Source organism: Alosa alosa, chromosome 20, assembly GCF_017589495.1.
Source record: "Alosa alosa isolate M-15738 ecotype Scorff River chromosome 20, AALO_Geno_1.1, whole genome shotgun sequence".
Taxonomy (NCBI): domain Eukaryota; kingdom Metazoa; phylum Chordata; class Actinopteri; order Clupeiformes; family Clupeidae; genus Alosa; species Alosa alosa.
This window is the reverse complement of record NC_063208.1, coordinates 8,108,007-8,122,802: the sequence shown is the minus strand read 5'-3', so window position 1 is coordinate 8,122,802 and position 14,796 is coordinate 8,108,007. Positions and strand designations below refer to the sequence as shown.

The following is a 14,796-nucleotide window of genomic DNA, read 5'->3' as shown; positions in this document are numbered from 1 at the left end:
GTCACAGGACAAGATCACCAAGGAGCTGAACTATGTGCTGTCTAATCAGGACACGGTGTTGTCACAGATCACCCAGCTGGAGAATGTCATCACTCAGACAGAGGTGACTCATCCAGAGATTTAATCCTGTTTCCACTCCTCCTCTCCTGTCTGCTCTGCTCTTCTCTTCTCCTCTCCTGTCTGCTCTACTCTTCTCTTCTCCTCTTCTGTCCTCTCTTCTCCTCTCCTCTGCTACCCCCTCCATTCCTCCTCTCCTCTCCTCTTTTCCTTTCCTCATTTCCTCTCTACTCCTCCTCTCCTCTCCTCTCCTTTCCAAACCTCCTCTCCTCTCCCATTCCTCCTCTCCTCTCCTCTCCTCTCTGCTCTGCTTCTGTGTGCTCCACTCCTCCTCTCCTCACCTCTCCTCTCCTCTCCTCTCCTCTCCTCTCCACTCCTCCTCTCCTCTCCTCTCTGCTCTGCTTCTGTGTGCTCCTCTTCTCCTCTCCTCTCCTCTCCTGTCGTCCCCTCTGCTGTCTTGCAGAAGTGGTTTTCCCAGAATAAACATCCAGACGTAACCCCTCAGTGCTTAGAATTAATAAAAGAAATCATGTCAGGCAAGCTGATTTCTATGGACATGCATTACGTTTGTCCAGTACATGACATGGCTTCATCTTGTATGATATAAGCAGCAATGCATGTATGTATTGTATTGTTCAGGTAAATGCCTGCTGTGCTTGGGCCTAAGTTTATCACTGTGATTGTATTTATAAACCCCTTAAGTTTCTATAATCTCCACAAAACTACATGGAATTGGAATTTTCTACATGTCCATGGATGTGGATGTAGATAGATAGATAGATACTTTATTGATCCTCAAGGGGAAATTCAAGAATACAAGGATGTATTTACTTATTCAAATGTGTGTGTCAGTGAATTTAAGTCTGTCTGTGTGTGTGTGTGTATGTGTTTATTTACGTGTGTGTGTGTGTGTGTGAATATGCATGCGTGTGTTGGTGATTGTGTATACATATGCGTATGTATGAATTTTGTGTGTGTGTGTGTGTGTGTGTGTGTCCAGGTGAACAGTGTGTCTGCGAGGGAGCAGCTGGCCCAGTGTGTGCGCGACCTGACCGCCCTCATCGCCGAGCGACAGGCGGGACTGGCCCAGACGCTGGAGGCCTCTCGGCAGAGGCGGGGCGAGGCGTTGGCCAATCAGGTGGCAGAGAGGCGGAGCCTGCTGGAGCACGCGGGCCTGCTGGCGTTCGCCCAGGAGCTGCTCAAGGAGACCGACCCGTCCTGCTTTGTCCACGCCGCCCGCCACACACACAACAGGTCTGTCCCACACACTCAGGCCCTGTTTAGACAACAAGGAAAACAATGCAACCGATGATGTTGTTCTGCGTTTGACTCAAACGGAGGTTTTATTCCCCCCGCAAACTGAGTTTTTAAAAACTCCTTGCTGATCGTTTTTTTAGGGAAAACTCTGTTTGTTCGTTTGCATCTAAAGAGGTACAAACGGAGATTTATGTGACGAGGCGGAGATTTTTAGTCAGTTCAAAAGAGAAAGAGGAAGTGATTTGTTGCTGTTGTTGATATTTACGGGATTCTGATTGGCTAACATGGGCATGAGCTTCTCGTTACACTGCCACGTACAGGTTTGGCATGCTCTTGAAGGCATATACCTGGGTTAGTGTAAAGGAAAACTTTTCTTAAAACTGACAGGTGTGCACAATGTTATTTTTGAAAACGGAGAGGGTAAAATGTCCGTTTATGAAAATAGCTGGCCGCGTGTAAACGTAGCATCACTCACACACTCACTCGCTCTCTCTGTGTCACACACACTTTTGCTCTCTCTCTCTCCTCTCTCTCTCTCTCTCTTTCTCTCTCCTTTGAACATTTTCAATGGAGCTTTTTTGGCATTACTCAGTGAAGCAGTGTTGCCAAAGCAAACACATAACTTAAATTATACAAACACATAAAATATCTGTTTACAAAAACATAAAAGAAGAAAAGAAACGCATACTGTAGTTATAAATGAACGACAAATTCTCTCTCTCCTCATTTGTCCATCCATCACTCTCTCCATCTCTCTCCACCTCTCTCCAAATGTAATTACAAACCTTTCCAAATATGCTTTAAAGAAAACTTGAGGCACTCATGAGGTTTATACGTTTTAAAAGCCTATAATCTCACATGGCTATTTAAAAACATGCCTACGCATTTCGACATTACTGCCTTCATCAGAGCATGATGCGTAGGCATGCTTATTGTCAGGTCACTTTGAATAGGGAAAGCGAACGTACACCGATAGTAGGAGTTTTCCTGAGGTGCTGGTCACGGGATACGTAATGTAATGAACAGAAGGAGACCGCACACTCATAGCAGCTCATATGCCAATAGTTTAATACAAAAACAATGTTTCGCCCTATGACTTTTCTCAAGTCTTACTGACAATACTCAGTATTGTGTGTGTGTGCTGGATGTGTGTTTGTGTGTGTGTGTGTGTATGTGCTGAATGTGTGTGTGTGTGTGTGTGTGTGTGTGTGCTGGGTGCGGGTTGGGTGTTTGTTTGTTTGTATATTTTGCCTTAAACACTCTTAAATCGACTGTTTTGGGGCTCTCAAAAATATCACCTCCTCTGGGGTTTGCATGTGAGATATGGCCCCTCTCTCCCTTCTTCCTCTCCTCTCTCTCCCTTCTTCCTCTCCTCTCTCTCTCTTCCTCCTCTTTCTTCCTCTTCTCCTCTCATCTCTATCTCCCTTCCTCCACTCCTCTCTCCTCTCTTTCTTCTTCCTCTCTCTCTCTTTCTCCTTTCTCTCTTCCTCCTCTCTCTCTCTCTTCCTCCTCTCTCTCTCTCTTCCTCCTCCTCTCTCTCTCTCTCTCTTCCTCCCTCTGTCTCAGTCCGCTGGGGGGCAGCAGGCCTGTCCAGAGTGTGTTCTCATGATTTGATTTCCCTTCCCCTCTCTTTCCACTTGTCATCCCCTAAAGCCAAACGTGTCCAAATGTGTCCACTTTTATTTTCCCATTTTCCATATCCCTTTTCCGCCTTTTTGGCTCGGATGCAATTTCCATCCATCTGCTAAACTCTGTGGCCTCTCTTTCTCCTTTCTCTCTCTCTCTCTCTCTCTCACTCTCTTTATCCCTCCATCCCTCTGCAGTACTCATTCTCCTCAAACTCTCCTCTCATCTACTAAAAACAAAACAATTCCAGCCTGAGACCACTAGATGGCGCCCTGGCACCACTGTAATTAGAGATGTGCCGGCCGTCACAATGTCATACTTCACTGCAGGTCTCCGCTCTCTGGCTGGCCATTAAATCTTTCCATCAAGACAGAGAAATATATCACTGGAAATGATACCATCATGAGAGGAACAATGAGATCGTGTTGCTAATTGTCATGGGGCCAGCAGGGTTGAGAGGTGAGATCGATGGAAGTCTTTGGGTGTTGTGTATAATTTGTTATGCGATGAGAGGTATTGCTCGATTCTGCTGGGCTGTTGTCGAACACGCGCACACAGGCGAACCCTGACATTCAAGTCAATCGATCTGTTTACCGCGTCTCTATCTCCGCTTCCCACTCCCCTCGGCCGAGCGACTCATTTCCACACCCTCTTTCTTCTCCTCTCTCTGAGCTCCCTTAGCTGTCCAGTTCCCCCTCCCCTATCTCTCTCTCTCTCTTGCTCCCTCTCTTTTTCTCATTCCTTCCGTCTGAGTCTTATTCATTCTCCCTCCCTCTTTCTCTCTCTCTCTCTCTCTCTCTCCCTCCCTCTCTCTCTCTCTCCATTGAAACAAATGAGCACTCACAGACTGATGATGGTCTGTATGACTCAGTCGTGTCCTTTTTGTCTTCCTGTCTCTTCTTTCACTTGTTCCATGTTCTCCCTCCTGATCACTGTTGTTCTCTCCCTTCCTGTCTATCACTCTCTTTGCCTCTTTTTTTATCTCTCTCTTCTCTCTCTTTCTCTCCTTCTGCATCACACTCTCTGACACTCTGTTCCTCGCTACCATCATCACTCTCATTCTTTCTCTTTCTCTCTTTCTCCTCCCTCTCTCTATGTATCTCCCTCTCTTTCTCTCCTTCTGCATCACACTCTCTGCCACTGTTCCTCCCTACCATCATCTCTCTCACTCATTCTTTCTTTCTCCCTCTCTCTCCCTCCCCCTTTCTCTCTCTTTCTCTCTCCCTTTCTCTCTCTCTCCCTCCCTCTCTCTTTCTCTCTTCCTTTCTCTCTCTCCCTCTCTCTCTTTCTCCCTCCCTCTCTCTCTCTCTTTCTCTCTCCCTCTCTCTCTCTCTCTCCCTCCCTCTCTCTCTCTCTCTCATCCTCTCTCTCATCCTCTCTCTCTCCTCTCTCATCCTCTCTCTCTCTCTCTCATCCTCTCTCATCCTCTCTCTCTCTTTCTCCCTCCCTCTCTCTCTCTCATCCTCTCTCTCTCTCTCTCCCCTCCTCTCTCCCTCCCTCTCTCTCTCTCTCTCTCTCTCATCCTCTCTCTCTCCCTCTCTCATCCTCTCTCTCTCATCCTCTCCCTCCCTCTCTCTCTCTCCCTCTCTCTCTCTCTCTCATCCTCTCTCTCTCTCTCTCTCCCTCTCTCTCTCTCTCTCTCTCATCCTCTCTCTCTCTCCCTCTCTCTGGCAGGCTGGCCCAGTCTATTGAGTCCCTGCAGTGCTTTTCTCTGGCTGCTGATCCGTCCTTCCGCCACTTCCAGCTGGACGTGTCGCGCGAGCTCAAGCTGCTCTCCGAGCTGGGCTTCATCCAGGGTGAGCCGGCCTCCGCCTGCCCAGACTGGACAGTCCTGGCCTGCCCTGCCCTGTCTGTCCTTCTCCCTATACACCTGCGTGTCTTCCTGTCTGTTTATTTTTTGTGCCTGTCTGTCTGTCTGTCTGTCTGTCTGTCTGTCTGTCTGTATGCCTACCTGTCTGTCAGCCTGTCCATCTGTTTGTCTGTCTGCTTGTCTTTCTGTCTGTCTGTCTGTCTGTATGCCTACCTGTCTGTCAGCCTGTCCATCTGTCTGTCTGTCTGCTTGTCTTTCTGTCTGTCTGTCTGTCTGTATGCCTACCTGTCTGTCAGCCTGTCCATCTGTTTGTCTGTCTGCTTGTCTTTCTGTCTGTCTGTCTGTCTGTATGCCTACCTGTCTGTCAGCCTGTCCATGTGTTTGTCTGCCTGTCTGTCTGCCTGCTTGTCTTTCTGTCTGTCTGTCTGTCTGTGAGCCAGCAGACAGGCTGGAGCAGGGCAAATGACAGAGCTGTTTCCTCCTGTCCTGGCATGTCTATCTGCCTGTGTACCTGTCTTTCTCTCTATCTGCCTGTCTGTCTGTCTGCCTCTCTGCCCCCTGTCTGTCTGTCTGTATGCCAGTAAAAGAACTGGAGCAGGACACAGGCCCTGACTCACACACAGACCTGACACAGGAATGAGATCTAGCGGCATTAGGCCGACTCAGACTGAAAAGCCCCTACAGAGAGCGGCTCTGTGTTTGTTCTCGCTAATTGGTACCAGCTCACACAACAGTTGACTTTTGAAACGGGCCCGGAACCAGGACTGGTGTTGATCAGACACAGATCCGCCAGATCCTCCTGGACCACAGCTAATCTAGAGTCAGCTGCTGCTTGGATTTGACCGGGGTTCTAGGTTCCGTTCCCACAGAAGAACACTCAACACTGAAGAACATTCTGTAGAACTCTGTTCCACTGGCACTGATTAATCACTTGGCTCTGCCCTGTAGAGCAGCCTTGCAGACATTGCTATACAGGGTTCCCACGGGTCATGGAATTTCTGGAATATCATGGAATTTTGGAAAGTCTATTCCAGACATGGAAAGTCAGGGAATTTTATCATTTTTGGAGCAAGGAATTTTGTTGTAGCAGTTTAAATTTACTTGCCAAAAATAATACGTTAATACAAATTTTTCCACACAAAATTGGAATATATCTGGTTATTAGCTGTACTACTTGCTTGAGTAGCCCAAATTATCTATCCATCTCCCGTTCTAAAGAAGTAAAAGATTCTTGAACGCTATGCGGCAGCACTGAAATCATTGGTCAGTATATTGTACAATTAATTATATAGTAAGTCATGGAAATTCAGTTTTTTTGTCAGGGAAAGTCAGAGAAAAGTCATGGAATTTTACATTTGACTTAGAGTGGGAACCTTGGCTATAAGATTACACGTGATTAGCCGCATAAGTCCTCTAAATGGATCCAACTACTGAGTTCATGGGATAGGTGTTTGCTTGCTATACATGTATTTGTGTCTGTTAAATGTGTGCAAAACATTTTCTGTACTTTCGTTTCTGTAACAAAAAAAATTCATTTCCCATCAGCCCCTCTGGCACCTGTGATCGACACCCAGCGCACCCTAGCCTACGATCAGCTTTTCCTCTGCTGGCGGCTGCCACAGGACTCCTGTCCTGCCTGGCACTTCTCCGTGGAGTACCGGCGCCGGGGCGTGGTACCCGGGGGAGGGGTCAGAGGCGGTGTCCGCGGCGGATTGGCTGCCGCTCGCTGGGGCTGGCAGCGATTGGAGGAGGTGAATGGCAACAGTGCGGTGATTGACAGGCTGGAGATGGACAGCGTGTATGTGCTGAGGGTGAGGGGCTGCAACAAGGCCGGCTATGGGGAGTACAGCGAGGAGGTGTATCTGCACACTCCACCAGCTCCAGGTGAGAACGCACACACACACACACACACACACACACACACACACACACACACACACACACACACACATGTGCATACACTCCATGCATGTGCACACCACACACACACACACACACACACACACACACACACACACACACACACACATGTGCATACACTCCATGCATGTGCACACACACACACACACACACATGTGCATACACTCCATGCATGTGCATGTGCACACACACACACACACACACATGTGCATACACTCCATGCATGTGCATGTGCACACACACACACACAAACACACATATGTGCATACACTCACATACAAGCACATGGGAATGCACACAAACATATGTGCATACACTCACATGCACGCACGCGCACATGTGCGCACACACACACACACACACACACACACACAACCCGACTGTCTCTCTCTCACAGACACACACACACATACAACCTCTTCTCTCTCCTCTCTTCGCACCATCACACACATTCATATCTGCAGTCTATTTCTCTCTAGGGTCATCAATGTGCATTCTGCTACTCATGTTGCCAGTCACCCATGATCACTAACTCATCTCTCTCTCTCTCTCTCTCTTTCTGCCCATCCCTATCCCTTTCTCTCTCTCCTTTTATTTCCTCTCCACTCATCATCAGCTCAAAGGCCTTTCCATCCATGTTCCACCCATCCTCTTCCTGTTCTCCACTCCTCCTTTTTCCTCTTTTCTTTCTTCCTCTCACTCTCTCCCACACCTCCTCCTCCTCTTCCTCTCTCCTTTCTTCCTCCCATTCTCTCTCCCATCCCTCTCTCCGCCATCCCGCGCTCTCTCTCGTCCTCCTCCGCCTCTTCTCCAAGAGAACGAGGGTGCCGTTCCTCACTTCATCTCTCCTCCTCTGGGGGTCTCTCCACCTCTCTCCACCTCCTGCAGCTAAGTCCTCACTCTCTTCTCTTCTCTGTTCTCTGCTACTACATTTCCCATCAGCCCCTCTGGCACCTGTGATTGACACCCAGCGCACTTATGGCTACATTTACTCATGGCACATGATATGGCAACGTTACTCATGGCTACATTTGTTGACAATTCACGGCTGCAATGTAATCGTCTGCTGCGGTCTTCTTGAGCCTTGAGGCCAAGTCTTGCGTTGGTCTGTGCAAACAATATTAAAAGTGTGCACTCTTAACACACTGTGTTATGATGTTGAACACGCTCCCCTGTGAGGTTCTCCAAGGCATGAGTTGGCCTGTGCGAACAGCATAAAGAGAGCTCTAGGTGGCCTGTGAACAGCATAAAGAGAGCTCTAGATGGCCTGTGAACAGCATGAAGAGAGCTCTGCAGTGTACAAAAGTAGGAGCTTATATAGCACTGTTTCTCAAACTTTTTCAGACCATGGACCACTTAACCAATAATAAAAAAGAGAAAACATCACGGACCACCTAGATAAAAAAAAACAAAAACAGTTGATCTACTTCAACAGTATATTACACAATAGGCCTACTCACTGAAACTTATTGCCTTTGCAATTTGCTTATTGTGTCAGAAGATTCATATGATTTAAATTGGTGTAGTTTACATGGGCAGTGTTGCGGAACTGTTTGGATTTACATACAAGTTGGTTCAATATTGCAAACAACTCATCTATATTATATTTTACCACGTCTGCTCGCGGACCACTTGGGATAGCTTGCGGACCACCAGTGGTCCCTGGACCACACTTTGAGAAACACTGCTATATGGTATTGGACAGCAAAATGTGTAGAAAGACATAACCCCTGCTGTGTAGCAGGCAACACTATCCGAACTGTGTGTATGCAATTGCAAACACAAATAGGTTGGCTCAGTGCAGTCCTTTTTTGAGTACTCTCACACACGCATACTTTAGGGACATGGAGGTTAGTGTTGGGAGATGAGGCTTATCCCAGAGATGTGGTCAGGCGCTCGGAGCATCTCGCCCCTCCTGCTGCTCCCCTCCTCCTCTCCACTTCCTCCTGTGGTTTACCTGCCGCCACTAGACGGTGGGAACAATCCTTTTCCTGTGCTCTCATGTTGTTTCCAAAAGGCCTGTTGTTGTTGCCCCCTGTTGTTCCCTTAGTGAACCAACCCCTCCTCCTCCTCCTCCTCTTCCTCCTTTCTTTCCTCTCCTCCTTCTAATCCTCCCTTCCATTTTTTTTTCTCTTTGGCAATAATGTCCCTGCCCCAATGGACCTGCCCTCTGTTACTGCCCCCTCATCCCCCTCTTCCTCTCCCACCTGCCCCCTGCCCACTGCCCCCTCGCCCTCCTCCTACCCCCCGCCTCTCTCATCTTCTCCTACCTGCCCCCTGACCCCACCTCCCCACCCCTCCCTCCCTCCACCCTCCCTCCACCCTCCCAGTCTTGAACTTCTACTTGGACTCTCGCTGGGGTCTCCACGCCGACCGCCTGGTGGTGAGCAAGGAGCAGCGCTGTGCGCGGAGCATTCCGGGCCTCTCGCTGCTGCAGGCGGCCGACCGTGCCCTCACTTCCTGTCACCTGACCGCCGACCTGCTGGTGGGGGACGTGGCCATCACGCAGGGACGACACTACTGGGCATGCTCAGTGGAGCCTGGCTCCTACCTGGTGAAGGTGAGACCACCATCACGAGGGGTGGGGGTGGGGGGGGGTAGACTGTGGTATGCAAAGGGTTGTGGGAGTGTTATGTTAACATTGTGGGGAAGTCATTAGAGGGATGTGGGTGGTTTAATACATACATTTGTATACGCACATTTGACAGTTTTTGCAGATATGTTGAAATGTGAGAGTCTTGGCACACAGCAGCATGGTACTGCCCCACTGCGGTCTCCAATACAGATATGTTTCATATACTGCCATATGGTTCTCATTTCAGCCAGAATGGGCTCTTATACAATGTTAGGTGAAGGAACCCCTACAGTCGGACCTAATAGTCGGTAATGCTGGTATGCAGTTCGCGTTGATACAACACCAAAAATGGAGAGGAAAAATATTTGGTTTGGATTGTTTAAAACCCTAGTTGGTCTGTCCATTTCCATCTCTCCCTTGCACTCCCTCTTCTTTTAGCTCTTTCTGTTACTTACTCTTTCAATCGCTTAAATATCCACTCATTCTCTCTCTCTCTCTCTCTCTCTCTCTCTCTCTCTCTCTCTCCGCAGGTTGGAGTGGGATTGGAGTCGAAACTGCAGGAATGGTTCCACCTACCCCAGGAGATGGCTAGTCCACGGTGAGGAGAGGAGAGAAAGAGGGGGTGGAAGGAAGGAAGGAGAGGGAGAGAGAAAAAGAGAGAAATGAAATGAGGGACAGACAAGGATGATGGAGGTAGAGAGCAGGAAAGAATGGAGAGGAAGGGGGAGGGAGAGACAGAGAGAGAGACAGAGGGAGAGACAGAGTGCTCGAGAGAGAGAGACAGAGAGGGAGGGAGGAAGGAGATTTTGGATAGAGTGCATTCCAAAGCCATTTGGATTTGTTGGATAAGGAGAGATTGAGATGAGGGTGGGAAGAAACAGGCATGAAACGATGGCAGATAAAACATTTTTCAGTGGAAAAATATTTCAGGATTACAACATACTAAAATGCGGCAACACCCTGTTGAAATCATAAATGAGTCCCATGTGTGTAGCACCCTGGATCCCACACACTCTGGACTGTTTGTACAACATATTTTTTATTGCATTTCATTCTGTAATCCATTTTATGTGTGTGTGTCTGTGTACGCCTGAGAGAGAGAGACAGAGCGTGAGAGAGATGTTTGTTTGCTGTATCTATGTATTATGTACAGTAATCAGTGTTTAATTGCTGCAGCATCGCACCAACAATGCCTGGCCAATAAAGCTGACTTGGAGCATATGTTTGTGTTTGTGTGTGTGTGTGTGTGTGTGTGTGTGTGTGTGTCTACATAATTATTGGTGTGTCTGTATTGGTTGTGCATGTGTGTTAGTGTCCATAAGTATTATGCGTGTGTGTGTGTGTGTGTGTGTGTGTGTGTGTGTGTCTACATAATTATTGGTGTGTCCGGATTGGTTGTGCATGTGTGTGTCTAACTCCCGTGTCCTCCCTGCAGCTATGACCCAGACAGCGGGCACGACAGCGGAGGAGAGGACGCGCTGGACTCCCCTCCTCCCTTCACCTTCCTCACCATGGGCATGGGCAAGATCTATCTGCCGCCAAACACCAGCGCCCACCATGGTTGCCAGAGCAACGGCCGCGACTCCGGCCTCTCTAGTAGCAACGGCCCGTCTTCGCCCACCGGCGCCACCTACCCGCTCCCGCCTCGGCTCGGCGTGTGTCTGGACTTCGAGAAGGGACGGGTCACCTTCTACGACGCCCATTCGCTCCGCCCGCTGTGGGAGGGGCCTGTGGACTGTTCCGCCCCCGTGTGCCCGGCCTTCTGCTTCATTGGGGGAGGAGCTCTGCAGCTTCAGGAGCTGGTAGCCAATCGCAACGCGGATCAGACCCCCGTGAGAAGGGTCACCATCCAATCCCGCGTCACCAAGATAAATAAGTGAATTTGTTTTGCGAAACTTGCTGTACTTATCTACCTAATTCTTCGTTACGACAGGAGAAACTTCCTAGCCTTAGTGCTTTTGTTTTTATAGTTCCTTTATAGGTTTTTATTTCTATTCTAACAAATATGCATAATGTAACTAACTTTCTTACTCTGTTGTTGTTTCTATTAAGTTAGCGTGGTCGCTAGTACTAATCCGCTTTGAAGCCGTTTCGCTGAAAAAAAAAAAACAAGACACCTATGTATATTTAGAGTGTCACTGACCCTAGTGTGTCTAATAGAACAGCTATACGTGTCTGTAGATATATGCAAGATCATTGATTTCTGCAATTAATCACCGTTCCTTTCCTCATTGTTCTGGTTGTGGTCAGACCCTAGCTCGCGCTTGATCTCCGTACCCGCTGTCCCACTCTATCAGTGTCTATTCGTCTGTTTGTCCTGGTCTGTTATTACTGCCTTTCGGAAACAGGATGCAACAACTCCTGACTGTTACCCTCAAGTCGTTGCCATGCAACCCCCCCACATCCCCTCCACACACACACACACACACACACACACATGCGCGCGCATCGTCCCTTCCATCCCCCAGCCCCCCATTGTCATGACAACCAAAGATGTTAGGCGAAGGGCCTGCCCAGAGATCTGGCATGCAGATGTCAGTGGAAGTGGGTATTCCAAGTCAGCGGGGAGCTCGCAAACACAGTGGGTATTTAGTGACAGAGTCTTTGATAGAGTTTGGCAGGGCATGGGGTGGGTTGGGTTGGATGGCGTGGTGATGGGGATGGTGGGGGCTTTGGAGCGCAGTGGGCCATGGTATGGGCTCTCTGCACAGTCACCTCCCCTCCTCCACCACCCCCATGAGAAACACAATGCCAGCGTAGAGCTTTTCAGAGCTTTTCTGGGCCCTGAGAGCTGTTTAAACCAGTTATGCTCTGATTCAAGTGTAAATCGTAAGCATTAAGAAATGCTCATAAAGTCCTTATTAAGACGTGTACAGTCCCTGTGAAACTTCACATAGTAATCATTGAAAAGGGATGGCTTGGCTTATGTAGATGTCAGTTAGATTATGTTTTAGAGGTTGTCCTTTTGGACAACTCTTTTGTGAAGTAGTGCTGAACTAGTCCTTATAAGGGTTTCTCGTCCTAACCAAGGCTTTGGCAATGTTGCTGGAGAAAGCTGAGTTTGGCTTACGTGGATGCCTTCTAGATTACGTCTTAGAAATCCTCCCAGGGTGATTCTCTTAGCGGATGAGTTCTGATGCGGTTTGTATAAAGACTAGTGAAGCGTTTAAAGAGGAGGAGACGTAGGGGTTATTTATTGACGTGTGCGTGTGAGACCCTTAAGAGACTATCCGCATTTCACGACCACTCCGAGTCTCTCTCTCTCTCTCTCTCTCCGTGGGGTCTGGTATCAGGCTGGTAGGAGATCAGATAACAAGATTGAGTGAGAGGCATCTGTCCTTCATTAGGCTGGCTTGGCCTGGCCAGAGGGGGTTCGCTAAGCTAACCCCCTCTAATGTATTTAGACAGCATTATCAAAGCTAACTAAACCAACAGATCCCGTTTTTTTTTTTTTGGGGGCAGCGAAATCAGATGCGTGCTACCTACCTACATGCTTCAGCTAGCTAACGAGACTTTATTAGTCTGTGCTAATCCGATCCACCTGCTCTGTCCTTGAGAGCATCCATTTGATCCTTCTCCTCTGTTTTTGGCCTTTTAGCGTCTGCCTGCCCGAGAAAGAGGAGAGTAGGTTTGTAGACCTGTCCTCAAGAGCGTCCATTTGATCCTTCTTCTAGCGTCTGTCTGCCCGAGAAAGAGGGGAAAATGTCTGTAGATATGATGACTGCAAACACAGCCTTAAGGCCATGCAAATGTGCTCTGATTTGGATGCAGAAAAGGGATGGCAATGCCATTCAATAAATCTTACTCTTTTGGATGAATGTTTCATTCATGGGGGAGTGCAAGAGCGATGAGGAGAAGAGAGTAATGCTTTATGAAAATGTTATGAGCAATATTGAGAAATGTTGGCCCAAGAGGCGCATATATTCTTAACCACTGAAAATGTCTCCTTTCACTTTGGAATGAAATTCTTCCTAGGAGCAAAGAAAATGCTTTTCAGAGGTCAACGTCATGATATAAAGAATTTTTGTAGTGAAAACGTTCACCTGCCAATTCGTTTTAGTGGCGAATGATCTCCACTGATCTCCGACTTTATGTCTCTCCCATATTTCTCACCTCGTGAGGTTTACGGTGTTAAAGAGACTCATCTTTGAATTGAAGCCATATTCCTGTGTCACGGTCCAGGCCCTGCGTGCCGGATGGACCTTGTTTTTTTTTAACGGTGCGTTTAACAGGTTTGTATTATTCTTAGCACTTCCTCCTCAGTCGCAGCTGCACCATCACAGAGCACATCTGCGGAGCGGAAAAGTTATAAGTCTATAGGGGTGTAATGTAGGCGTAGTTCTATAGGGACACGTGCAAGATCTCTCTCTCACTCACACACACACACACACACATAAACATACACACACACACACACACACACACACACACACACACACACACCGTTACGTATGCCAAAAGGCAATTATTGTATTCACGTACACTATAATGTCACTGTAGCATGTGCACATAATGTGTGCATGTTTGACTGATTGTGTGTGTATGTGTGTGTGTGTGTGTGAGTATGTGTGTGTGAGTGGCTATGGAAATATAATGTATGGAATATGTGGAGGAAATGAGGAACAAACCATAAGGATCATGAATGCATCAATTGTGGGCTTCATTTTCTGTAGACCTAAAACATGTATTTGATTAAGTGTTGGACAATGAAATGGAAAATGGAATGCAATACGTATATACTAATGTTATGTGTGTGTGTGTGTGTGTGATTGAGTGAGTGAGGGAATGAGAGAGAGAGAGAGAGAGAGAGAGAGAGAGAGAGAGAAAGTGTGTGTAAGAAAATGGCTTACCCTTTTTGCTTTCTCAAAATTGTCTTGCTTCTCATTGGCTGATGTTGCTGCTATTGCTTCTACTCTGATGTTTTGTTTCAAGCGAGTGGCCCGGTCAGGAAGAGGGCTCCTGGTCGGACTTTGATTTGGCAAGCTGTGCTTCCAAGGAATGGCTCTAGACTGTAGTGTTTTCCGAGTTTCACGTGCACCACACCTGCAGGCAGAACGAACGTTTGTGAAATTTAAACTGAATTGAATTGAGTTGGCTAACATAAAGATTAAAAATCAAAAATCAACAATCCTGTAAATGGAAGAAAGCGTGGTGCTTTATTCTATATTTTATGTGGTGTGATATGTTCCTTTAGTTTAAACAGAGTGATGTGTTTTTGAGGACAAAATCTTGGATTCCATTCGTAAGAGTGAGATCACTCTCCCTGTTGTCGTCAATGGTTGTGTGTGATTCATGCCATAAAGGCCAACAAGATTTTGAACGAAGTCTTGTTTTTAGTCGCTCTCAAGATAAGTTATTAGAGCTGACCTCACCATGCCGTTGCTCCAAATCTCTAAACACTCGTCTTGTGAGGTACGTCCACCTTTACAAACAACCACTAAAAATCCTTGAGACGTGCCAGCGGTGGGAAAGATATCAAAAGGATCATACAACTCGCATTTCCACTCGGGGGAGAAAAATCACCTTGAATTTCTCTTCACAAGCATTCCTG

The 14,796-nt window shown here is 47.6% G+C and overlaps 1 protein-coding gene across 1 annotated transcript in view; it reads left to right on the top strand.

Moving 5' to 3' along the window:
- The window catches only part of trim46b (tripartite motif containing 46b), a 25,578-nt gene extending 11,208 nt beyond the window's left edge, over positions 1-14,370 (top strand). Inside the window, exons 8-14 of the mRNA XM_048230163.1 lie at positions 8-103; positions 1,058-1,311; positions 4,615-4,736; positions 6,296-6,634; positions 9,001-9,230; positions 9,776-9,843; positions 10,681-14,370. Coding sequence (XP_048086120.1) covers positions 8-103; positions 1,058-1,311; positions 4,615-4,736; positions 6,296-6,634; positions 9,001-9,230; positions 9,776-9,843; positions 10,681-11,125 — 1,554 coding nt within the window. The 3' untranslated portion in view covers positions 11,126-14,370. The remainder of the gene's footprint in view (positions 1-7; positions 104-1,057; positions 1,312-4,614; positions 4,737-6,295; positions 6,635-9,000; positions 9,231-9,775; positions 9,844-10,680) is intronic.
- Positions 14,371-14,796: the final 426 nt, after the last annotated feature.